Raw genomic sequence first — 26,416 nt, 5'->3', positions numbered from 1 at the left:
GTTACATTGTCATGATGGACGGCTTTTTATCAAATCAAATGTGTTTTGAATATAGCTTAAACCAATTAGGATTATATTGGGGTGTGATCGGATCGCTTAAGACAGATATCAAAGAGTATATCCACGGATAATTTGGCCACCATTTTAAGACGAGAGACAGAAGACTAGAGACAGAAGACTAGAGACAGAAGACTAGAGGCAAGAAGACAGACAAGTCAGAAAGGCAAGAAGACAGACAAGTCAGAGAGACAAAGAGAACAAGACAGAAAGAGAGAGAGAGAATTAGAAAAGAGTTCTGTATTCCTATTTCATTTTCATACTTTGACTTCAGCCTCTGACTTTTAAAGTTGTGTTCAGGCTATTGTCTCAGAAGATAATTCCTGTGATTCTTTGAAGAAAATCAAATTGTCTACAAACTACCTTTTAAATCATTTTCAAGTTGTAACCAATGAACTTCAATAAAACAATTCTTATTTGCACCTGACAAGTTTTTAACTTGAATTTCTACTGAGTTTCAGCAATGTCTCACCAACAACCGGCAACCGTAATTTAAATAAAACTGGATCAAATCCTTAAGATACTACAGATGGTTTCATCTGTTACTTGGTTTGAGTGTGGTGTGTCTGACAGCATTCCGCCTATTGGTTTACATGGATTATTCTTACCGAGGACATTATAGGGTATATGATAAAATAAAAACAGAAAAAGCTGGATAATAAGTCTGGCTGCATCTGTGGAGAAAGAGAGAAACAAAGTTAATGTTTCAAGTCCATACGACGCTACAGAACTTCTACAGTACAATATATATTTTGTAACAGATCTGTAAAGGTAAGATGAATGAGTAGTGCATTATAGCTAATTTTTTCTTTAATAAATGTTTTGTTCTTTTACTAAAATTCATCGGCAGTCCTGGAACTGTTCATACACATCTCACCAAGAAATAAAAGTTAGGATCTATCAAGCTAGGTTCCATCCTGGTATTTGACTAGCCCAGTGGTAACATCAATGCTTGTAACATGTCATTTATATAATTTGTTGAAATTTGGAGCCAGGATTTTGAAAGTCATAATTATGATTTCTTGCACCCACTCCATTGACTGTTTTGAAAGGTACTGTTCGTAAGAATGCACATTGGCTTTTGGAACCACTGATTAATTTCTGTTGTCTTCTGTATTCTTCACAGTAGATATTTTTTACAATTTAATTACAACAGTAAACTTAAGGGAAGGAAATGAGCATGTTTCCTGCATAATGACCCACAAGAATGATCCCTGGAATTAAGAACTTGTTGTATGAGGAACGTTTGAGGACTCTGGGTCTGTACTCGTTGGAGTTTAGAAGGATGAGAGGGGATCTTATTGAAACTTTAAAAAAAAAATGTTTTTATTCTCCATTTTCACATTTTCCTTCAAAATTTACACCCCACCCACAAACAGTAAATGATAACAAATACAAAATCAATCCCCTTAACAATAATGAATGAAATGAAATGAAAATCGCTTATTGTCACGAGTAGGCTTCAATGAAGTTACTGTGAAAAGCCCCTAGTCGCCACATTCCGGCGCCTGTCCGGGGAGGCTGGTACGGGAATCAAACTGTGCTGCTGGCCTGCTTGGTCTGCTTTAAAAGCCAGCGATTAGCCCTGTGAGCTAAACCAGCCCCGATAACAACGATCCCATCCTCCCACCACCCCAAACAACGGCCCACCTGTCAATATATGCATCCAATAAAACACATCCTCCCACGGTGGGAAAAAATACAAAGGAGAAAAAGAAAAAAGGAGTCCTAGACCGCCCATGGTCACCATTAACCTATAGAGTCCATCACCCCCCTCAATGCCATCCAACCTCTGAAAGAGTACCGTACATGATACCCAAGAGTTGTAAAGACCCCCCCCCCCTCTCAAACTCCTCCCCTCCACTGCCTCTTGTAAAACTCCTCCCCCCAACCTCGGTTCCTCCCCCCAACTTTCCACCCCGGCTAGACCCCTCGGACCCTGTTCTGCCAGGCTCCGATGTCTGCAGCCCCTCCCCCTCACTCTCGTTCACTGGCCGGCTTAAACCGGCCAGCGTGGAGGACCCCGCTCGGGTCCCTTTCCCCCTTGCCTGGCCCTAAGAAAGCCCAGAAATCCCCTGTTAGCACACAAACCCCGCATATCCACCAACACGCAAAGAGCCCTCATTTTGAGTGAAAGTCCCTTCACTTCCCTTGTCCAAATATATACAACATTGGTTCCTTTAGCCCATACACCTGCACGCAGTGAAACAAAAAAGAAAATAGTCATAAGGTTGCATCGGGACATGGCCATTTCTCAGTTCTGCCACAGTCCTTCTGCCTTTGCCAGTTCTTCCGCCGTTCCAAAATAAAAGTCCTTGAGCTTGTAAGTCACCCTCAACTTCGCTGGATATACAATGCCGCACTGCACCTTGCTAATGTACAGTGCCCTCTTCATCCGGTTTAAGGCAGCCCGCCTCCTCGCCAGATCCACCGTAAAGTCCTGGTATACACGTATACCAGCTCCAGTCCACTGCACCACCCGCTTCTGCTTGGCCCAACACAGGACCTTCTCCTTCACACTGTACCTACGGAAGCACAGAGTCACTACCCTTGGCGGCTCACTCGCCTTTGGTACAGGCCTCCACGACCGATGAGCCCGATCCAGTTCATGTCGGGAGGGATCCTCCCCCTCCCCCAATAGTTTCGCCAGCATTGTGGCAAAATACTCAGTTAGCCTCGGTCCTTCAGGCAGCCCCACAATCCTCAAATTCTGTCGCCTGGATCTGTTTTCCAGGTCTTCCATTTTTCCTCGCAGATCCTTGTTAATCTCCATCACCTTCCGCATCTCCTTCCCCATCGAGGTAAGTTGATCACCATGCTGCAATAATGTCTCCTCCACTTCCTTCAGCGCCTCCCCTTGCTCCCGCACCTCCGCCACTGCGCTCGTCACCGCCGTCGTCACCGGGGAAATCGCCTCCTCCACCAGCACACTGAAAACCTCCCTCATCTCCTTCCTCATTGTCTCCATGCATTTTGTAAACTGCCTTTCGAATTCTGTAGCCATTACCGTAGTCACTTCTTCAGCTGTAAGCAATGCGGCCTCCCCTGGTGCTCCAGCCTCCATTTTCCTTGGTGACCCCGCGGTGACCTTTCCACTCTGACGGACCTTCAGCTGTTTTTTATACGGCCGTTTTTTTACTCCCCCTCGACATTTTCCTTCACTGTGCCTTCACTATGCCTCCTCTGTGCCTTCTCCCTGCGTTTGCCGCCTCCGTGGACCCTGGGACCGGGCTTAAAGCCACGAAAATGCCGTTCCCGAACGGGAGCACTCCATTGTGCGCCTGCCTCCCGCCCGCCGTCACCAGAAGTCCCGATCTTATTTGAACTTACAAGATGCTGCGAGGTGGATAGAGTGGACGTGGAGAGGATGTTTCCACTTGTAGGAAAAACTAGAAGCAGAAGACACCATCTCAGACTGAAGAGATGATCCTTTAAAACAGAGATGAGGAGGAATTTCTTCAGCCAGAGGGTCGTGAATCTGTGGAACTATGCCGCATGAGGCTGTGGAGGCCAATTCACTGAGTGTCTTTAAGACCAAGATAGATGGGTTCATGATTATCATAGAATTTACAGCGCAGAAGGAGGCCATTCGGCCCATTTGAGTCTGCACCGGCTCTTGGAAAGAGCACCCCACTTAAGCCCACACCTTCACCCTATCCCCGTAAACCAAAAACCCAACCTAACCTAAGGGCAATTTAACATGGCCAATCCACTTAACTTGCACATCTTTGGACTATTGGAGGAAACCGGAGCACCCGGAGGAAGCCCACGCAGATTAATAAGGGGATCAGGGGTTATGAAAAAAAAATGAAAATTGCTTATTGTCACGAGTAGGCTTCAATGAAGTTACTGTGAAAAGCCCCTAGTCGCCACATTCCGGCGCCTGTCCGGGGAGGCTGGTACGGGAATCTAACTGTGCTGCTGGCCTGCTTGGTCTGCTTTAAAAGCCAGCGATTTAGCTGAGCGAGCTTAACCAGCCCCGGGGACCAACCAGTTATGGGGAGAAGGCAGGAGAATGGGGATGAGAAAATATCAGCCTGATTGAATGGCGGAGCAGACTTGATGGGCTGAGTGGCCTAATTCTGCTCCTATGTCTTATGGTCTTATAATAGTTCCTTTGGTCTTCATACAACTTTAAAAAATATTTGTCAAAATTATTTTTTAAAACAGTTTTGTGAATATGGCTGTTATTTGATTTGGTTTGTTGTTGATGTCATGGTTATGTTTGGTAAAGTTAGCCTGTTAGCAGAAAATTGACTGTCATGCCTCTTGATCTAACGTCAGTGCATTACTAAGGAAAACATTATTTTATTTGTGGGATGTTGCTGGCTGGGCCTGTATTTGTTGCCCATCCCTAATTGCCCTTGAACTGAGTGGCTTGCTAGGCCATTTCAGAGGGCATTCAACCACATTGCCGTGGGTCTGAAATCACATGTAGGCCAGACCAAGCAAGGATAGCAGATTTCTTTCCCTAAAGGATATTATTGAACTAGATGGGTTTATATGGCAATCAACAAGGGTTCGTGGCCATGGGTAGATTTTTTAATTTGAGATTTTTAAAATTTGAATTCCTATTTTACTATCTGAACAAAGAACAAAGAAAAGTGCAGCACAGGAACAGGCCCTTCGGCCCTCCAAGCCCGTGCCAACCATGCTGCCCGACTACACTACAATCTTCTACACTTCCTGGATCATATCCCTCTATTCCCATCCTATTCATGTATTTGTCAAGTTGCCCCTTAACTGTCACTATCGTCCCTGCTTCCACCACCTCCTCCGGCAGAGAGTTCCATGCACCCTCTACCATCTGTGTAAAAAAAACTTGCCTCGTACATCTACTCTAAACCTTGCCTCTCGCACCTTAAACCTATGCCCCCTAGTAATTAACCCCTCTACCCTGGGGAAAAGCCTCTGACTATCCACTCTGTCCATGCCCCTCATAATTTTGTAGACCTCTATCAGGTCGCCCCTCAACCCCCGTCGTTCCAGTGAGAACAAACCGAGTTTATTCAACCGTTCCTCATAGCTAATGCCCTCCATACCAGGCAACATCCTGGTAAATCTCTTCTGCACCCTCTCTGAAGCCTCCACATCCTTCTGGTAGTCTGGCGACCAGAATTGAACTCTATACTCCAAGTGTGGCCTAACTAAGATCCTATACAGTTGCAACATGACTTGCCAATTCTTATACTCAATTAAACTCCCATCTGCCATCTCTCCACCCAAGTCTCCAAATGATCTAAATCCTGCTGTATCTTCTGACAGTCCTCATCGCTATCTGCAGTTCCACCAACCTTTGTGTCGTCTGCAAACTTACTAATCAGACCAGTTACATTTTCCTCCAAATCATTTATATATACTGCGAACAGCAAAGGTCCGACCATGACGGACCTTGTCAAAGGCCATGCTGAAGTCCATATAGACAACCACCACTGCCCTACCTGCATCAATCATCTTCATGACCTCTTCGAAAAACTCAAGTTAGTGACCTCCCCTTCACAAAACCATGCTGCCTCTCACTAATACGTCCATTTGCTTCCAAATGGGAGTAGATCCTGTCTCGAAGAATTCTCTCCAGTAATTTCCCTACCACTGATGTAAGGCTCACCGGCCTGTAGTTCCCTGGATTATCCTTGCTACCCTTCTTAAACAAAGGAACAACATTGGCTACTCTCCAGTCCTCCGGGACATCACCTGAAGACAGTGAGGATCCAAAGATTTTTGTCAAGGCCTCAGCAATTTCCTCTCTAGCCTCCTTCAGTATTCTGGGGTAGATCCCATCAGGCCCTGGGGACTTGTCTACCGTAATATCTTTCAAGACATCCAACACCTCGTCTTTTTGGATCCCAATGCGACCCAGGCTATCTATACACCCTTCTCCAGATTCAACATCCACCAATTCCTTCTCTTTGGTGAATACTGCTGCAAAGTATTAATTTAGTACCTCGCCCATTTTCTCTGGCTCCACACATAGATTTACTTGCCTATCCTTCAGTGGGCCAACCCTTTCCCTGGCTACCCTCTTGCTTTTATGTACGTGTAAAAAGCCGTGGGATTTTCCTTAACCCTATTTGCCAATGACTTTTTGTGACCCCTTCTAGCCCTCCTAACTCCTTGCTTAAGTTCCTTCCTTTTGGGATCAAAGTGTAGCATTGCTTGGTTGCATAGTATATTTGCAATCCCCATCTGCTGTGATGGGATCACAATTGGGTGCCCAGAGCCTCTGTATTACCATTCGAATGACAATACTATTAAGCGATTGCCTGTTACTTATCGAGTGACATTACCACTGCACCGCCATCTTTCCCAAGTAGCTGTCATTTTCCTTCAAATTATAATTCTCAACGTGCTTCCTAGGATGCCGAGTTAATTTTATAAAGGTATATATTTATGAAGGTTTTATTGGAGAAATAGACTTTTATAGAGAGCACTTTTTAAATAAAACACACGTGGATTGCGTGTGTTAAGAACAGATTGCGCTTTTTAAAAAGTGTTATTACTTGGAAGGGAATAGCTGGATTAATCTTTCAGATGCAATCTAAGCTCTCTATCTTCTGCATTAGCTGTTGACTGATCTGCTCTGCCGTTACAACATTTGCTGTGTTTTGTTTTACGTTTGCAGCTTTGCGTCTTTTTGCAACTTGCTGTGCAACAGCATGTTTAGTTTATTGGATTTGTTTGATCCGACATGACCTGCATTGTCCATAGCTCCAGCTAAGAAGGGCAGCAAAGGTCCTCTGGATCCAGACATGACACTGCACAACAGACATCTGTGCTTTGGTTAAATATTTGTCTTCTCTGGAGCTTTGTCAATAGATGGCAAAGTGTAGCATTGCTTGGTTGCATAGTATATTTGCATTCCCCTTTCCAAAGGAAGTGATTGGCTGATTTTCCAAAGTACGTGACTAATTTTATTAACTTACTGCAGATTTACTGTTAGAATGGAAAGGATATCCTGAAGGTTCAGTTAATGAAGGCACTGTTAAAGTAAAGCAAAGTATCGCAGATATATAGTTAGCTTTTGATAAATGAATTAACTTTTAATACATTAAATGAATGAGCCGATGGATTTCTGTGCAAGTAAAGACGTGATCTACGTCTTCTATCCTGAGAGGATAGCACTGGGTATTTACAATCAAACCAGGTGCTTTGTCCTGGATGATCTTAAGCCTCTGAGTGTTGTTGCAGCTGCACCCATTCGGAAAGTGGAGAGTGTTTCATTACACGGAGGCCAGGAAGTGAGTTACTCGCTGTAGGATTCCTAGACTTTGACCTGCTCTGTGAATGGGCATTAAATATGATGCCCAAATTCCATTAATGAATAAAATAAAAGCTAACTCTGTTTTTTCCTCTCCCATGGATGCTGCTTGAACTGAATATTTTGTTTCCATTTCGGATTTCCAGAATCCACGATTATTTGCTTTTCAATGGGTGTTTATGGCTGCAGTTTCAATTCCATATTTGGCATTTTCTGTTGTAAACAAAAAAATGTGTCTTTGGGGGATGAGAGCTGCAAGAGATTGTGTTTTTCTGTTAATGCAAATGTAATTATGTTTCCCCTTTACCCTTCCACCAACCCAGCATCACAACCATTTCCCAAACCTTGTGGATTGTGTGAAACCAGACTTTGCCTGCTTTATGCCGAATTATGAGTAATTTGTACAAGTTTCCTGTGAATATTGCAAAGTAATTTATCATGAAGAACCTAATGAACCTAAGAGGCTTTTATTGCACTGCCAATGTTAACATTTTTATCCTTATTGACAAATTCATCCATGCGCCTCCTCTCCCTTCTAAAGCCCACCAAAATCTCTGTGACCTCCAATTCCGGCCTCTCGTGGTTCCCTGATTTTCATTGCTTCACTGTGATTTCAGCTCCTGGACCATAAACTCTGGAATTCCCTCTGTAAACATTTTGGATTGTCTGCTGATATCTCCTTAGATGGTTGTCAAAATTAGTTTGATAAAGATAAAATATGAGTTAAGGGTCTAGATAAAATGAGTTAAGGGGCTTTGCAGAGAGGTTTGAGAAAAGGTGGGGGATATTTGTGACCGTTTTTGAGGAGCTGTTCGTCGCAGAGGGGAGGGTGAAAAAGGAGAAAAAATTGTACAGACTGTATAGTTGATTGCTGGGAAGTATGTTTTCCGGGGTGTTTATGTGTTGTAACGGGTTTTGATACATATTTTTAATAAAATACTTTTTAAAAAAATGTTTGTCAGTGATACTTCTGGATGTTACAGGAATTGGGAGAAAGTGTCCCTTTGAGCCTGCTCACTATTTGATAAGATCACTGCTGATCTGGTTGTGGTCTCAACTTCACTTTCCTGTCTTCTCCTCATAACCCTCAACTCTTTTATCTATCCAATTCGGCCTTGAATAAATTCAATGACTCAGCCTCCACTACTATCTGGGCAAGACAATTCCACAGACTGACGACCCTCTGAGAGAAGAAAATTCTCATCATCTGTATTAAGAGAGAGAAGGAACCCTCTTCCCTGGTATCCACCCTGTTCGGTCACCTCAGAATCTTGTGTTCCAATAAGATTCAATTCTTTTCAACTCCAGCAGGTATAGACCTAGCATGTTCAATCCTTCTTTGTTTTCTTTATAAATTTAGAGTACCCAATTATTTTTTCCCCAATTACTGGGCAATTTAGCATGGCCAATCCACCTACCATGCACATTATTTTGGGTTGTGGGTGTGAGACCCACTCAGATATGGGGAAAATGTACAAACTCCCCATGGATAGTGACCTGGGCCGGAATCAAACCCGGGTCTTTGACGCTGTGAGGCAGCAGTGCTAGCCACCGTGCCGCCCTCAGTCTTTCTTTGTAAGATAAGCCAGGAATGAATTGCTTGAATGTTCTCTGAACTGCTAACACATTTGTATTCCTTTTCAAATAAGGAGACCAAGCTTGAAACATTAATTCTTTCTCTTTGTAGATGTTACCAGACCTGGCTCTCCAGCATTTTCTGTAAACTATTTGATCTTGTGAATCCTTTATACAAAATGTTAACCAATTTTCTAGGTTTTAGGCAGACTCAGTTCTGCCTCATTCCTCTTAGCAGTATTTGTTCTCCTTTTATCTACAAGTATTTAAAAAAAACTGTTGCTGTTGGAAGTGATATTGTGAACGATTGTGGTTTCTGTAACTTGACTGATAATTTGAACAAACCAGCAGAACAATTTAATAGTAACCACTTGGAAGAGAGGAGTGTGTATCTCCTTATCTTTCAAGGTTAAACAGCTATGACTGCATGCTCCCAGCTCTATAATATTGATACTACAAGGTCAGATGCGTAATGAAGCGCAACATTTATCTGTTTCTCTTTGGGGCAAAGATATTTATTGTAATGCATAGATTTTGCCTCTGGTCTCAGTTGTGTGATATACACACACATGCTATGAAAATACATTTTATATAATTGTATCTCCTGGAAATATCTTAATGCTTCACACAGTGAATTTTTTTTAAGCTACTTTGGGGGTTTATTTTGGCTGTCCAGCATATTTTAAAAAGTCAAAATCTTCCGATCAGGGTTGGAACCCCCATTTCTGACCATGACCAGTGCTAACCACTGCACCACCATGCTGCCCGACTGGGGAAGAGAATTCGACGTAGTAATTACCGACAAGAAAAAAAATTCTCCCTATCTCAGTCTTAAATGAGAGACCCCTAACTTTTAACTGGGTTCCCTACTTCCAGACTCCCTCATGACAAGAAACACCCTCTCAACACCCAACCTTGTCAAGTCCCCTCTGAATTTCAGATATTTCTTGAACACGAGCACTCCTTCCACAAGTCTAACCCAATTTTATATCAGTAGAAAGGATGGTAAATCCTTTATGCTGGGTGTTTTCTAGGTTCAAATAAGCTGAATGATGGGGGTAGGTGGGTTCTGGGGATTATGTACATTGGGGGGGGATGCAAGGATTCTATGAGATGGTCAACCTAGAATTCTGCGCCAGAGCTCTGTCCCCACTTGGACTGTCTACATTTGGGTTTGAGCCATGCACATTTTGGACACTGAGGGACTATGTTGCCTGCTCAATTCCGTTTGCTGCACACTGGAATTATTGAGTTGAGGAATGTTGAGTGAGATAAGTACTGCAGAGGGGAGAAGGGGTGGTGTGCACTGCTGCCTCACGGTGCTGAGGGCCCAGGTTCGATCCCGCCCCTGGGTCACTTCATGTGGAATTTGCACATTCTCCCCGTGTCTGCGTGGGCTTCCTCCGGGTGCTTCGGTTTCCTCCCACAAGTCCCGAAAGATGTGCTGTTAGTTGAATTGGACATTCTGACTTCTCCCTCTGTGTACCCGAACAGCCGCCGGAATGTGGCAACTAGGCGATTTTCACAGTAACTTCATTGCAGTGTTAATGGAAGCCTACTTGTGACAATAATAAAGATTATTATTATTAAAATTGAAAAAAAGAATTGTGTCCTTAAATTTATTTTTAAAAAAGTACTGGGGGCTACACGTCTGTTTCCTCTGGTGAGAACAATCAGGAGATAAATTAAGAATACTGCACAATAATGAAATGAAAATCGCTTATTGTCACGAGTAGGCTTCAATGAAGTTACTGTGAAAAGCCCCTAGTCGCCACATTCCGGCGCCTGTCCGGGGAGGCTGGTATGGGAACTGTATGGTAACGAACTGTATGTTCATCAACATTAACATTAATATGTTGCATCTTGGACCAATAACTGCACTGTTCAATTCTCAGATCAAAGCATCAAAATGTGAGTCATACTGTGGCAATTGGGTAGCCCTGCACTGGAAAGCTGCACCCCTGATTTACTATTTAAATACATTTAGCAGCTTGAACCTTTTAATATTTAGATACTCCCTAATTGGGCACTCTTTTTCAATACTGTTGGACTTGACACTGCAATTCAGTCAAAGGTACTCTGCAGAAAAATTAAAATTGAAGTCATCTGGTCACTTTTGCTGTTTGTGTAACTGGACTCTCAATATATAATCATCCAATGTTTAAATTGTTGATCAAAACGCATTCTGGTGAAACACTTCAAATAGAATTCACATGATTCAGTTCATGGAAATATTGAGTGCTTAATGTACAGCATTCACTGTTATGCCACTTCCACAGATTTGGTCTCAAGTCAAACAAACCCCCATCTGCATTCATCATAATGAATCATGAAGATATTCTTGCAAAGAAGATCTCTGAATTTTGTTTCAAGGGCGTGAGGATGAGAGTAGTACGATCACAGATAATCTATAGCTGATCAATGTCTGAATATATTCTATTGATCTAACATAGTTCATATTGTCCCAACTAGTTTTCACCCTTGAGTTACAGCATTTTGTAAAGAGCAAACTTTGTTTGGACTGATGCATTGCATAGGATTTGAAGTCCATGTTCATTTTTATAAATCTCTTGCTTATTTGTTTAAGATTGATCTTTTGATTTTTTTTTACAGTAACCAACTGAACAGTCATGTCTGCTAAAGCAATATCCGAGCAGACTGGTAAAGAATTCCTTTACAAATTCATCTGCACAAAGCCTCCAATCCAGAACAAGTTCAAATATGCTAGACTGCGGCCTGAAACCGACTGGGACCTTCTAGTCCAAGAGCACCCTTGGCTGCATACTGAGGTGAATGCGTAGGACATGTTCATAGTGATGTTCTAAGATGCAGTGGTTTTAGTAATGCAAATGTGACAGCGTGTGAGAGAGAGACCGCTTCGGTGATCAAACATCTTGTAAATAGGCCATAATTTCACAACTCCATGTATATTTTAGAATTTATTGACAGAAGGAAATTTGGATCTCCAAAATTCAAATCAATAATTGTAATGCTGTGCTAATATAGGACTTGGAGCACCTGTGATTGAGTCAGCAGGAGTGTTTAATTTAGAATGTGTTCTTTGTTTTAATGTTTCAAGTCAAAAGGATAGCAAATCCTTTCCTGCCACCTCCAGTTTTTAAAAAATCATGGCACTTCCCCAGGTGATAGAAAGTGTTGGGATTGACACCTGGGCTTTCCTTTTTAAAAAATAAATTAAGAGTACCCAATTCATTTTTTCAAATTAAGGGGCACTTTAGCGTGGCCAATCCACCTAGTCTGCAGATTTTTGAGTTGTGGGGGTGAAAGCCATGCAAACACAGGGAGAATGTGCAAACTCCACACGGACAGTGACCCAGAGCTGGGATCGAACCTGGGAACTTGGTGCTGTGAGGCAGCAGGGCTAACCACTGTTATACCGTGCTGCCTGACACCTGGGCTTTCAAGGAACATTTATTCTATTAGAGCTAGGATGGACTTGAGTACAGTTCTTTGAGGTGAAAAATCAATACCAAATATACTATGCCATCTAGTTCCCAAGCATTCTTTTAAAGACACTATATTAAAGGTGATGAAGTTGTTGGTACAGATGGAGGTTCGAGTGTTATGTTTAATGAGTCTATTCCTAATCCTAGACGTTGGTGGATTCCCTGTGCCAGCCAGTAAAAGTTGAACTGATTGTAACTTTTAACTTGGCACGTAACTTGGTTTTTTAAATCCGAGGTTGGTTATTTGCAGAAACCGTTTTTGGAGCATTTTCAGAAATTGCGGGAAAACCGTAAGCCTGGCAGAAGTATTGGCAATTGTTCTATGAGCAGGAAATCTTTTGATTGGAGTTTATCAAAGTATTTTAATTTTGAAGGATTCTTAAGTAGTACTTGTGAGACATTTGGGGTTCTTTGATCTTTGAATTTAGAATAGTCTGTAATTTTTTTTAAAGCAAAAATTGTATCAAAATAAAATCCTGTAGTAACTGCCTGCTTCCAGTTGTCATTAGTCAACTGGGAGAGAAGAAATGGAGATCTCTTCTGCTATCACCCCTAATAAGAAATGGCAATGGAGAAGTAAAATTCATTGTATTAGATTGGTTTAATCTTCCACTTCTGTCCAATTTAACATCCATGAACGCCCATGGGGATTTGTTCCTGGATTTAATGTGAGCTTAAACATTAGTTTCAATTGGTTAAGAATACATCATTTTTTTTGTAGTGAGTTGTCTCTTCCAGGTTCCAGATGTTGAGCACTTTTGTTGAACAGGAGATGCGTCAAGGTGCTCTTTGACTCTAGGGCCACGTTAACCCTCTATCGCACATTTTTTTCATTCTCCCATTCTCCACCTTTCGCTTCTGTGACTGCAAGATGGAGGCCAGAAAATTAGTGGGTGTAGGTTTGCATATACTATCATCCTCCTTAAACTCCAGCTTGTATATGAGTGTTCTGGTGGAGATAACCAGGGTGTTATTGCACTCTAAAAATACATTACTCAATTGATCATAAGACTATAAGACAGGAGCAGAATTAGGCCATTTGGCCCATCGAGTCTGCTCCGCCATTCAATCATGGCTGATGTTTTTCTCATCCCCATTCTTCTGCCTTCTCCCCTGATCCCCTTCAGAAACCTTGATCTCTGTCTTAAAGACACTCAGTAATCTGGCATCCACAGCCTTCTGATGCAAAGAGTTCCATAGATTTACTACCATCTGGCTGAATAAATTCCTCCTCATGTCTGTTTTAAAGGATCGGTCCTTTAGTCAGATTGTGTCCTCTGCTTTTAGTTTTTAGTTCACTGCCTGTTTACTCAAATTAAAGATGCAGCAGTGACTTATGAAAGTATCATGCGCTGGCAAGCTAGACATTTGGAAATCAGTTTGAGACTAATTAAATGCGTTCTCTTTAAACTCTGGACAGCCAGTAGCGTCATTTTACATAAATCTCTTGATAAAATTGACTTTCACAATTAAGTGGCTCCTGAGTCTGACCAGTTTGACAGAAACATATTGCATGCTGTACTCTGAAAGCATAATTCAATTTATATTGGCACTTCTGAAGCTGAGACCTTCTCAAGGTTAAATTTGTTTCTTCGTCAGTTTCCACAAGTTGGAATCTAAAGGATGTGGGCTGTAATCCAAATAACCGAAAGCAAGATTGCCTAGATTCTGAAACAAAAAAATCAATTTTTGTCAGGGCAGGAAGATGGCCGTGGAAGGGAGCCCCATTGTGACTTGCAGTGGATGCAGCCTTTGTTGGGTTTTGAATTGTAAGTTGGTGCTACCATATGATTAAGTTACAAAGCACTTGAAGCAAAATTTCATGAAGTTCAATTTTTAACATTGGAATCTTTCACAGCCTCCTTCATTAAAAAAAAAATGGTACCCAATAATTTTTTTTTCCCAGTGAAGGGGCAATTTACTGTTGGCAATTCAACTACCCTGCACATTTTTTTGGATCATGGGGGGAGACCCACGCAGACACTGGGAGAATGTGCAAACTTCACAAGGGCAGTCAGTGACCCAGGGTCGGGACCGAACCCGGTTCCTCGGCGCCGTGAGGTAGCCCTGCTACCCACTGCCACAGCCTCCTTCATGTGTCGCAATAGCTGACTGCCTTTCCTTTGAATTCTACTTCGGCTGAGGTCTTTCTGGATAGGTCTGATTAACCCTTCGCACACAAATTAAAATCCATTTAATGAAAGAATTAAGAAAATTTGTGATATCTTTCGTAACCTCGAGACATCCCAAAGCACTTTACAGCTAACAACTGTATAACCTTTGCATTTGATAAGGTTGCCCATGGTAGGCTCATTCAGAAAGTTAGGAGGCATGGGATGCAGGGAAATTTGGCTGTCTGGATACGGAATTGGCTGGCCTAAAGAAGACAGCGAGTGGTAGTGGATGGAAAGTATTCCGCCTGGAGGTCGGTGACCAGTGGTGACCCGCATGGATCTGTTCTGGGACCTCTGCTCTTTGTGGTTTTTATAAATGACTTGGATGAGGAAGTGAAAGGGTGGGTTAGTAAGTTTGCCAATGACACAAAGGTTGGTGGAGTTGTAGATAGTGTTGAGGGCTGTTGCAGATTAGAACAGGACATTGGGCTGAGAAGTGGCAGATGGAGTTCAACCTAAATGAATGTGAAGTGATTCATTTTGAAAGGTCGAAGTTGAATGCTGAATACAGGGTTAAAGGCAGGATTCTTAGAAGTGTGGAGGAACAAAGGGATCTTGGGGTCCACGTACATAGATCCATCAAAGTTGCCACCCAGGTTGATAGGGTTGTTAAGAAGGCATTTGGTGTGTTGGCTTTCATTAACGGGGATTGAGTTTAAGAGCCGTGAGGTTTTGCAGGTTTATAAAACTCTAGTTAGACCACACTTGGAATATTATGTCCAGTTCTGGCTGCCTCGTTATAGGAAGGATGTGGATGCTGCAAGGAGAGGGTGCAGAGGAGATTTACCAGGGTGCTGCCTGGACTGGAGGGCATGTCTTGTGAAGAAAGGTTGAGGGAGCCAGGGCTTTTCTCACTGGAACGAAGAAGGAAGAGAGGTGACTTGATAGAGCTGTATAAGGTGATGAAAGGCATGGATAGAGTGGATAGCCAGAGACTTTTCCTCAGGGCGGAAATGGCTGTCACGAGGGGACATAATTTAAATGTGATTGGAGGAAGATATAGGGGAGATGTCAGAGGTAGGTTCTTTACACAGAGAGTGGTGGGTGTGTGGAATGCACTGCCAGCAGAGGTGATGGAGCCAGAGTCATTAGGGACATTAGAGAGACTCTTGGACAGGCACATGGGCAGCAGTAAATTGAAAGGGTGTAGGTTAGGTTGATCTTAGATTAGGATAAATGGTCAGCATAACATTGTGGGTCGAAGGGCCTGTACTGTGCTGTATTGTTCTACATTCTATGTTCTAACTATCATGTAGGATCCGTGACAACCAATTTGACTGGTCAACTCTCAAACGGAAACTAAATAATAACCAGATAAACTGATTTAGTTATTTGAAGAATAAATACACAGGGGCTAGCTTCCCGGGTCTTCAGATTTAAGAGTAATCCCCTGCTATCATCTGAGAGCTGTGAGGATTGGAAAAATTCTGTATAAATGCAAGTTTTTCTTTCAAGGGAAGTTATTGAGCTGCAATGGTTGACGAGCCCTTTTCGTTAAAATCAGAAGGGGTTTCCTCCGTTCTTTTGAACGTGATATGCAAGTGCTACATTAGAAATGTTATTTTAATTGCTGTAACCTTTCCTATTTTCTCTTTTTAGCGTCTGGTGGTGAAGCCAGACCAACTGATTAAACGTCGGGGGAAACTGGGCTTGGTTGGGGTTAACCTGGATTTAAATGGGGTGAAGGAATGGTTAAAGACACGACTGGGATTGGAAACAATGGTGAGTGCTGTAACCGGTGTGGGACAGGAGTGGTGTGTGAAACAACAGAACTGCAGTGAAATGTATTGCTTGACTTATCCTAACTGAGATGAAGTTTAATGTTTCTATTTCTATGACAGTACTGATTTATTGTGATGATTCATAAATTAAATTGCTGCAGCAGATTTGCTTCAAGGAAACCTGCCAGGTGGAGTTATCTTGTCCTTGTAGAAGGTTGGGCTGACACCATCCTTCAACTAATGGTAAAAGTGCTGCAATCTGCAGCATTAATACAGATTCTGGTTCAGAGAGGTGGGCTGCTTCAAACCAGTAATCCTCCTTGTATAAAAATTGGATGTGTTATTGAAATTAACTCTGGTAATAGGCCAGAATTTGAAGCCAAGGTGGTGATACAGTTTTCTGTTTGGAGTGGAAGCAGATGGGGCAAAGCTAAAGATGGGAAAATATGTTAGCTGGTGTCTTAATCATGCACACGGCTGGTAGATAAATACAGTTGCATATATTGGAAAGCTCCATATTTATCTGCCTGTATGCTACCTCCCCAACCTTCCAATTCAGGTAGCTACGTATGTGAGGGCCAATACTGGATCAAAATGCAGACACAATCTTCATTGCCCCTTGATAGAGCATGGTAGAGCAATTAAAAGAAAAATTATTATACTATGTAAATCTGGCATTCCAGACTCTCAACTCAAGCAAACGATATGTTTGCCTTGAGCTCAGTTCCACCTGAGACTGGGTAGGTTGTTGGAAACTTTGACTGAGGCCTTCGGTGAATTCCACACAGGACTTTTGAAGCTGTCCGTGCTCCGCTGACTTTTTCTGGGCTGGGATTTGAAAGCAGCGTGAAAATTGGTCATTACAACATATCTGAGGCAGATAGGCGGCTTGCTGTTTGGTGAGCTATCCTGGAGCAGCCCTTCCTCAAATACAATCACAGCTGTCTGTTAAATGCCAGGCCAAGAGAGTAGTCCATTAGGGAATGTAAAGCAATTCTCTGCTTCCAGCACTACAGCCGTAATGAAGTTGTCTGCTTGCATTATGTTTGATGCATTTGACATGTGAAATCTAATTTACCAAATGCCAACTTCAGCAACTGCTTTCAAAGATGTTCAATTATTTTGCTCTAAACATAGAGGAAAACTTCCACATAAGCCTCCATAATTAATCACGCTCTATAAAATCAACATGGAACTGAGATGTGATACCATGGCAGTGGGAATTACGTTCTCCCCCGCCACCCTTCCCCACCCCACCAGATGATGCAGAGCTAGCCTAGTTTAATGGGGTATTACAGAGAATCTCCAACACCGAAATGGGGCATTCAGCCCACCTGCTTTATGCCAGATAGAGTTAAAATCCAAACAGTGTTTCCAGATACATCGGTTTAGTGCCACAGATTTGGTGTTGCAAAATAGTCAGGTTTAATGCAGATACTAGGAGGTATTGCTGGACACAAGATGACCAACTGCCAGAGGGGACAGAAAAGTTGGTGAGACCAGTTGTATCACAAGCAGCCTATTGTACAGCAAGTCAACAGGTTTAAGCGTTTATATAGGTTCTAAGTCTATTTTAAGGTTAGTTTCCAGGGGTTTGTGTTGCTCCACTTGATCTAAAGGGGGTCACAAAGGAAATTAATTGTGAAAACCTGAAATAAAAAGTGTTTTTTCAAAAAAGATAAACTTTTTATTGTGGAGCAAAAAAGCCATTACTCCACTTTATCTTGACAGTGCTCTGGATGGCAAACCTGTACCCCACCTGTGACCTTTGAACCAGTTTGGTAAGACGTACACAGTAGTAGTGATTCTCTCAGCCTTGTGCCTAGTGTGTGGGTGGCTTTGCTTGAATGAGATATGTAATCGAACCTGATTCTCAGCTGCTGTGCCACAACAGACTCTGGGAAGTGCTGCCTCATTGCTGTTAGATTGAGAGCTAATACAGCTTTGAATGAAGAGTTTGCTCGTAAAGTGGAGATGTAATGCAGTGGAAGCAAATTTCTTTTTTAAAAAAATGTTTTTATTCTCCATTTTCACATTTTCCTTCAAAATTTACACTCCACCCACAGACAGTAAACAGTAACAAATACAAAATCAATCCCCTTAACAATAACAACGATCCCATCCTCCCACCACCCCAAACAATGGCCCACCTGTCAATATCTGCATCCAATAAAACAAACCCTCCCCCAGTGGAAACAAAAAACAAAGGAGAAAAAAGAAAGGAGTCCGGGACCGCCCATGGTCACCATTAACCTATAGAGTCCACTCCCCCCTCCCTCCCCTACACTCGATGCCATCCAACCTCTGAAAGAGTACCGTACATGATACCCAAGAGTTGTAAACCACCCCCCCCCCCCCCCCCCCCCCCAACCCCACTGCCTCTTGTAAAACTCCTCCCCCCAACCTCAGTTCCTTCCCCCCAACTTTCCACCCCGGCTAGACCCCTCGGACCCTGTTCTGCCAGGCTCCGATGGCCGCAGCCCCTCCCCCCACCTCACTCCCGTTCACTGGCCGGCTTAAACCGGCTAGCGTGGAGGCCCCCGCCCGGGTCCCTTTCCCCCTTGCACGGCCCTAGGAAAACCCAGAAATCCCCTTTTAGCACACACACCCCGCATATCCACCTACACCCCAAAGAGCCCTCATTTCGAGTGAAAGTCCCATCACTTCCCTTGTCCAAATATATACAACATTGGTTCCTTTAGCCCATACACCCGCACGCAGTGAAACAAAAAAGAAGAAAATACAGTCATGAGGTTACATCGGCACATGGCCAATTCTCAATTTCTCAGTTCTGCCACAGTCCTTCTGCCTTCGCAAACTCCTCCGTTGCTTCCGCCATTCCAAAATAAAAGTCCTTGAGCTTGTAAGTCACCCTCCGCTTCGCTGGATATACAATGCCACACTGCACCGTGCTAATGTACAGTGCCCTCTTCACCTGGTTGAAAGCAGCCCGCCTCCTCGCCAGCTCCACCGTAAAGTCCTGGTATACACGTATACCAGCTCCAGCCCACTGCACCACCTGCTTCTGCTTGGCCCAGCACAGGACCATCTCCTTCACACTGTACCTATGGAAGCACAGAGTCACTACCCTTGGCGGCTCACTCGCCTTTGGTACAGGCCTCCACGACTGATGAGCCCGATCCAGTTCATATCGGGAGGGATCCTCCCCCTCCCCCAATAGTTTCGCCAACATTGTGTCAAAATACTCAGTCGGCCTCGGCCCTTCAACTCCTTCGGGCAGCCCCACAATCCTCAAATTCTGTCGCCTGGATCTGTTTTCCAGGTCTTCCATTTTTCCTTGCAGATCCTTGTTAATCTCCATCACCTTCCGCATCTCCTTCCCCATCGAGGTAAGTTGATCACCGTGCTGCAATAATGTCTCCTCCACTTCCTTCAGCGCCTCCCCTGGCTCCCGCATCTCCACCACTGCGCTCGTCACCGCCGTCGTCACCGGGGAAATCGCCTCCTCCACCAGCACACTGAAAACCTCCCTCACCTCCTGCCTCATTGTCTCCATGCATTTTGTAAACTGCCTTTCGAATTCTGCAGCCATTACCCTAGTCATTTCTTCAGCCGTAAGCAATGCGGCCTCCCCGGTGCTCCAGCCTCCATTTTCCTTGGTGACCCCGGGGTGACCTTTCCACCCCGACGGACCTTCAGCTTTTTTTTTTTTACGGCCTTCTTTGCTCACCCTCGACATTGTCCTCTACTGTGCCTTCACAATGCCTCCTCTGTGCCTTCTCCCTGCTTTTGCCACCTCCGTGGACTCTGGGAGTGGCCTTAAAGCCCCGAAAATGCTGTTCCAGGACTGGAGTCCTCCATTGTGCGCCTGCCTCCCGCCCCTAACGTCACCGGAAGTCTCCAGTGGAATCAAATTCGATGTGTGCAACAATGTTTCCATTGCGACCAGCATCTTGTTGCTGTTTGTGGGATCTCACTGTACTCCAAATATCTGCACTATACCTTCATTAAGTGACTGATTTAAAATATGTTACATGTAAAGCATTTCTGAGCAACGTAAGATGCTTCTATGCATAATGTCAATTGTTTCTGGCAGAAGGCAGTAGATTTGATATTTTCTGGCTGATTTTTCTTTTTTATTATTTAACCAGGTCGGACGGGCAAAGGGTGTTCTGAAAAATTTCCTGATTGAGCCTTTTGTACCTCACCAACAGGTTGGTCAAATCACAGATTTTAAAGAAGTTGATTTGCCTTTTGTTACTCTAGCAACGGCAAGAAATATGGAGTTTACTCAATTTATGTTGTAGCATCTCCCGAACATTCCTTAATTCGCACATGAAAAAGAGTTAAATAAAATATTCTTAATCCTGACTTTGAATACTGTTCACAGTTCGATAGTTTGTCGTTTTTTTGTTTAAACATTCTGACAGTTTTGACGTAGTGGGACCAAAGCTCAGGACCCTGAGCAGCTTGCTGTCAGGAGTTAGGGGTTTGAATGGCAGTTCAAACTCTGCATCAGGATAAAATGCTGTAATTTATTCACGATCACTGAGGTATCCTGTTTGATAGTAGATGCACATTATAGAAGCGATGACATCTGAATGGAAATGAGATGTTCTTGGTTTACAAGATTCCTCAATCCTTTCTGCAGCATGCAAAGCTGGAAGGAAAAATGGAAAAGCAGTGTGAAAGTCTAGTAAATGCTGGTGTTCAGAGGAGTTCAGGTGTCCTTGTATGAAAATCACAAAGTAAACATGTAGGTACAGTAAGCAATTAGGAAAGCAAATTATATGTTGAGTCTTGATTGCAAGGGAGCTGGGAGTATAAGAATAATACAATCTTGCTGCTGCAGGATTTTGGTGCGATCACACCTGGAGTACTTTGGACAATTTTGGTGTTCTTTGTTGAGGAAGGGTGAATTTGTTTTTGGAGGGGAGTGGGGCGGCAGAGCTAGTGGTGGGGTGCAGAATTGCAATGAAGATTCACTTGATTGATGCTTGGCAGAAGATATTGTAAGAGGACCTTGAGTAGAATGGACCATATTCTCTGGAGCTTAGAACAATAAGGTGGTCCAATTGAAACCTAGTATTTGTCAAGCACTCAATGAATTTTCTATGAGACTGTCAATGTAGAGTGAGGAATTGGCTTTTTAAGCCCAAAATGAAGTGAAATGTCTTCACTGAGTTGTAAATCTTAGGAGTTCTCTACACCTGAGGTTGTGGATTCTCTATTGAGTGAACTTGCGACTGGTTGAGTTTTTGGACACTAAGAGAATCAATTGAGGGATGTGGGTTAATTGCATAAAGTGGAGTTGATGCGGAAGTTCAGCCAAGATATTCAATGGTGGAACAGGCTTGAGGTCCCGTTCGACAACCTCCTGCTTAGAATGTGTTATTTTGTGTTCTCTTCAATGTGCCAGAATTCTGCTACAGAAAACTGTCCTTCACAGGCATAACCTTGTATATATCAAGTACAGAATTCCATTAATCCATTCCCAGCAGTTCAGCTTTCTGATTTTTCATCCCCTTTTCCAAAGTACCAGATATTTTCACTGCAAATTCGGGGATTGAGGTAGCAGTTGTGAACTGCCTCATTCATTACAATCTGAGTGAATTTGGGGAAGGGTCCTGACCAGTTAGCTGGTCTGCAGCCTGTCTGTGGCTCAACTCTTCAAAGTTTTAAATGTGTATTCCTGATTGTCAATAACATAATTTCAGATTAGGAAAAATGTTACAAAGATGATTAGAATGTGTAATTTCTGACGAACAATTGTGGAATTATTATTTTTCCAAATCTACAAAAGGGTATGGGTAGCAGCAGAAAATTGGGATTAAATCAAGTGCCTTGCAGATAAAAACACTAGTACGGGTAAATGACCTAGAAATTTGGGAGCAAAAGCTGCTTATTCAAACCCCTCAGTCTGCTCTTCAAGTCAATTTGGTCAAGACTGATCTGCACCTTGTGCCCTATCCATTTATTACTTCACCTATCAAAAATCCATCATCCTTGTTCTTAGACACCAAATTACCCAATAGTATCTGCAACTTTATGCTGCCTGATAATTACTCTTTAATGGCAGAGCCCTCATTTTAAATTGAGGTCCCCATGTTCCAGATTTCCCTCACCAGAGGAGGTAGTTTATTAACTGTTTTAACATTTGAAGTACCTCAATCAGGTCACCGCTCAATCTTTGGATCTCTAGGGGGAATACAAGCCAAGATTACAAAGCCTGTTTGCGAGCTGTAACTATTTTGCGATTCTTGCTCAGGAAGAAGAATTCTACGTTTGCATCTATGCTGCTCGGGAAGGCGACTATGTGTTGTTTCACCATGAGGGTGGAATTGATGTTGGTGATGTTGACTCTAAAGCCTGTAAATTCCTGGTAGAAGTTGATGGAAAACTGGGTGAGCAAGATGTTTGTAACCACCTGCTGCAGCATGTACCTGAAAACAGGAAAAGGTAACTTGAATAAAAACACACTTTCTTCATATTACATGGATGGCTTTTGGACCTCCACTGGTGCTGCTATATTTCCCCAGTAGATGCTTCCACTGTTCGATGTGGAATAGAGCCATACAGAATGGTTAGATTCCAGCTTCAATTACGGGTCTTTGTTGAAGTGACTGCCCCAATCTGGGTAATAATTAAAGCAGAAGTCAGGGGGTTGTGGGTTCAGGCCCCGCTTAAATGACTTGAATGCAAAAATCTAGGGAGACACTCTTCAGTGCATTAGCTAATGAGTATACAACTGTCAGGGTTGCTGTATTTTGGATGAGATGATGAACAAAGACCCTGTCTGCTCTGTCCAGTGGATGAAGATGTATCAGTTTATTTTTAAAAATTGGTCATTTTCACACTACTGATCTTGCTATGTGAATTGTCTGCCGCATTTCCTATATTAAGATAGTGTCATCGCTTCAGAAGCACTTTGTTGGTTGCAAAGCATCCTGGGACATCTATGTCATGAAAGGTACTGCATAATGCAAAGTTTTAAAATTCTTTTTCCTCTCCTGATTGCTGCCTTTAAAATTGCATCATAAGGGCAGAGGCAGGAGATAAAGTAACTTCCCAACGTTTGAATTCTGTTTGCAGTTGCAGGTTTCAATTATTACTCTTTTTTTTTTTAAACTGAGGGGTGGTATGTCTCTTACGGGTTTGATGTACAGAATTTAAACTCTAGGCCAAGAGAGAGGTGCAATTTGGCAATAAAAACAGAAAAAGTTGGTAAAACCTGGGCCTGGTTGTAGAGAGAGAAACAGTCAACATTATGAATCTAGTATAACTTCTTTGGAACTGGAGGTAGAAATATGATGGGTTTTATGCTGTGGAAAAAGGGGAAGGGCGAGGCAGAGCAAAGTAGAAAGTCAAATGGGTTGGAAAGCAGGAAAGATTAAATCACAAGATGTCATGTAAAATGAAGACGGGAGTGGTAATGATTAAAGACTAAAGCAGGCATTAGTAACAAAATAAAGGTCAGCACTATCTGAAAGCAAAATAGCAGAATGTGTAATGTAGCATTTGATAAATTGGTTTTGATTCATCTGCATCAAAATGGTTTAACGGGGAATGGCTGTGATGACTGCAGGCCTTACTCAAAGCTGTGGGGCGCGATTCTCTCCGCTCCCCACGCCGGGTGGGAGAATCGCGGGAGGGCCCCCCGACAAATTTCACGTCCCTGTGATCCTTCCTCCCCCCTCCCCTCTCCTCCCCCCCCCCCCCCCCCCGGCTTGGAAGAATCGGCGCTCGTCGTTTTTCACGGCGACCAGCGATTCTCCGATGGGCCGAGTGGCCTGCCGTTCGCGGCCGTTTCACGATGGCGGCAAACACACCTGGTCGCTGCCGTCATGAAACGGGAGTGAGAAGCCCGTGTGGGGCTTGTAGGTGGCCTAGCAAGGAAAGAGCACCACGGCTGTGCTCGGGAGGGGACAGGCCCGCGATCGGTGCCCACCGATCGTCGGGCCGGCGTCCAAATCGGACGCACTATTTCCACTCCGCCGCCCCGCAAGATCAAACCGCCATGTCTTGCGGGGCGGCTGAGGGGAAAGACGGCCACCGCGCATGCACGGGTTCGTGCCGTCAGCGTCATGACGTCAACCGCGCATGCGCGGGTTGGAGCCGGCGAACCTGCACATGCGCGGCTGACGTCATTAGGCGCGCCGGCCGCGTCGTTCTTGGCGCGACGCCCCCGCGGCCAAGAGTTACGAAGCGCCGCTCCTAGCCCCGCCGGGAGGGGAGAATAGGGGGCGAGGAGCGGCGCCCGAGGCCGTCGTGAAACTCGGCCGAGTTCACGACGGCCCTCCCGATTTTTCCTGGGAGCGGAGAATTCCAACTGTGGTATTTCGTCAGTGTGCAGCCACTGGGCCATGGCAATGCCTAGTTCTCTGCAGCTGAATCTATTTGCATGAATCCAAGTTGGGCTACGGAACAAGATTAGGCTATTAAGCCCCTCGACCCTGTACCATCTTTGCGAGATCATGGCTGACTTTTTTCATCACAATCCCATTCATCTACTTTTTGCTCTACATTGTTTTTACCCTTGCCTGTAGTTTAGGTAAAAATAATAAATTGATATGTTGTAATCCCATTTTGTCATCTTAACACTTGGTTTTCTGGTCTTTTCAGCATTTTGGCCTCTTTCATTGTTGGACTCCTCACACTATATGAAGAACTGCACTTCACCTACCTCGAGATTAATCCATTAGGTAAAAAAATATTGTCCAGTATGCTCATGCAGCAGGGTTACTTAAACCAAATCGACTGAAATAAATGCACGTCTGCAAATGACCCATGGCTTATTTAAGAAATGCAGGGAGTTGGTCCCATGCATTTATGCTCTGGGTTTCTATAGAACAGAACCCAGCAAAGCTGCAGGCCAATTGACATGGAGGGTAAATATGGAAGTGTAACATGTGGAACTTTGTTTCCAAAAATTAGATAAGGATTCCTGTTATACTGAAAAACAGGTTAGCATTTCAGAACATTGCAGTTCTGATGAAGGGTCCCCAACAAACCTTTATTTTCCTTTCAGGCCTTCATTTTTTCAGTTTAACAGAGCTCATAAATAGAAGGCTTCAAATCCTGATATTCTCTTCAGTATTGAACAGAGATGTAATTTGATCTCTGCCTAAAAGCATAGGTGGTGAGAACTTGAGAGAGCTTGCAACATATGACCCAAAGTCATGTCCAAACCATCAATCGCGGGTTACACAGAGGGGAAGGACAAAATTGTGCAATGCAATTTCTAATAGTCCGGGTCTTGTCTTGTTCCCTGCTATCTCCTGTTAATTAGTTTCGCTACTTCAAGATGCCTTGTGTTGTAAGTTTTAATTTTAATTTCCTTCCTCATCTATCTGAAATTCAGATATCTTTTGATGGAGGAATGGGCAGTGAAGAGGAACAGGGCAGAAAAAATAATGAAAAGATCTCCAAACCAGACTTGCATATAGAACACATTTTATACAGTAGTACTACTGTTGAAACCTGGGAGAAATGTAATGACCTGCATTGTTTCCTTGCTTTTATTCACTGGAATAACTTTTACCTCCATTCACTGCAGTTGTGACCGATGCTGGTGTATTTGTCCTTGATATGGCAGCAAAGATAGATGCCACAGCTGACTACATCTGTAAGAGTAAATGGGGAGATGTGGATTTCCCACCACCGTTTGGGAGGGAAGCTTACCCTGAGGTAAGTGCTGATGTATGGGATACAGTGTGATTTATTTTTTTCAAATGGGGCTGCTGGCGTCACTGCACAGTTATCTCTCGAGTGTTCCAACAAAGTGATCTTAATGTACGCCTTGTGCAGATGGCTTGTTTATGTGAAAATGACAGCTGTCCTTGTTTAATGATGGCCCTTGGACAGTTTACTCATTGCCCCTGTTAATGTTTATATCAGATATAATTACCAATTTTCCTGTTTCGTTAGCAAGCCGACAAGGGCCTCATAACCACATCCTTTTTTCTTTCACGATAAGCTTCAGCTGACGAGAGGGCACTTGTTATCAAAACTCTCGATCAGCTGTTGCTCAAGAGATCTGCTATCTGATGATATAGATTGAGGTAGCGCAGAGTGGCTTTTGCTAATTTTGAGGCTTGTATCTAAACAATGTCTCATTTAGTTAGGTTGATTCGGAGGGATGCTGAACATCTGACATTTATTAATCTGGCATTAGCATCTGTTAATTCTCCTTGTAAGCAAGCA

At 43.4% G+C, this 26,416-nt stretch overlaps 1 protein-coding gene across 3 annotated transcripts in view; it reads left to right on the top strand.

The window, feature by feature from the left end:
- The window catches only part of LOC119954563 (ATP-citrate synthase), a 102,093-nt gene that overhangs the window by 6,894 nt on the left and 68,783 nt on the right, over positions 1-26,416 (top strand). For all 3 annotated transcript variants that reach the window (XM_038779905.1, XM_038779904.1, XM_038779903.1), the window contains exons 2-7: positions 11,504-11,679; positions 16,131-16,253; positions 20,365-20,427; positions 22,482-22,672; positions 24,836-24,915; positions 25,770-25,900. In XM_038779905.1, coding sequence (XP_038635833.1) covers positions 11,521-11,679; positions 16,131-16,253; positions 20,365-20,427; positions 22,482-22,672; positions 24,836-24,915; positions 25,770-25,900 — 747 coding nt within the window. In that variant the 5' untranslated portion in view covers positions 11,504-11,520. The remainder of the gene's footprint in view (positions 1-11,503; positions 11,680-16,130; positions 16,254-20,364; positions 20,428-22,481; positions 22,673-24,835; positions 24,916-25,769; positions 25,901-26,416) is intronic.

This window comes from Scyliorhinus canicula, chromosome 19, assembly GCF_902713615.1.
Source record: "Scyliorhinus canicula chromosome 19, sScyCan1.1, whole genome shotgun sequence".
NCBI lineage: Eukaryota > Metazoa > Chordata > Chondrichthyes > Carcharhiniformes > Scyliorhinidae > Scyliorhinus > Scyliorhinus canicula.
Note: the sequence above shows the minus strand (reverse complement) of the source record. Positions and strands in the feature narration are given on the sequence as shown.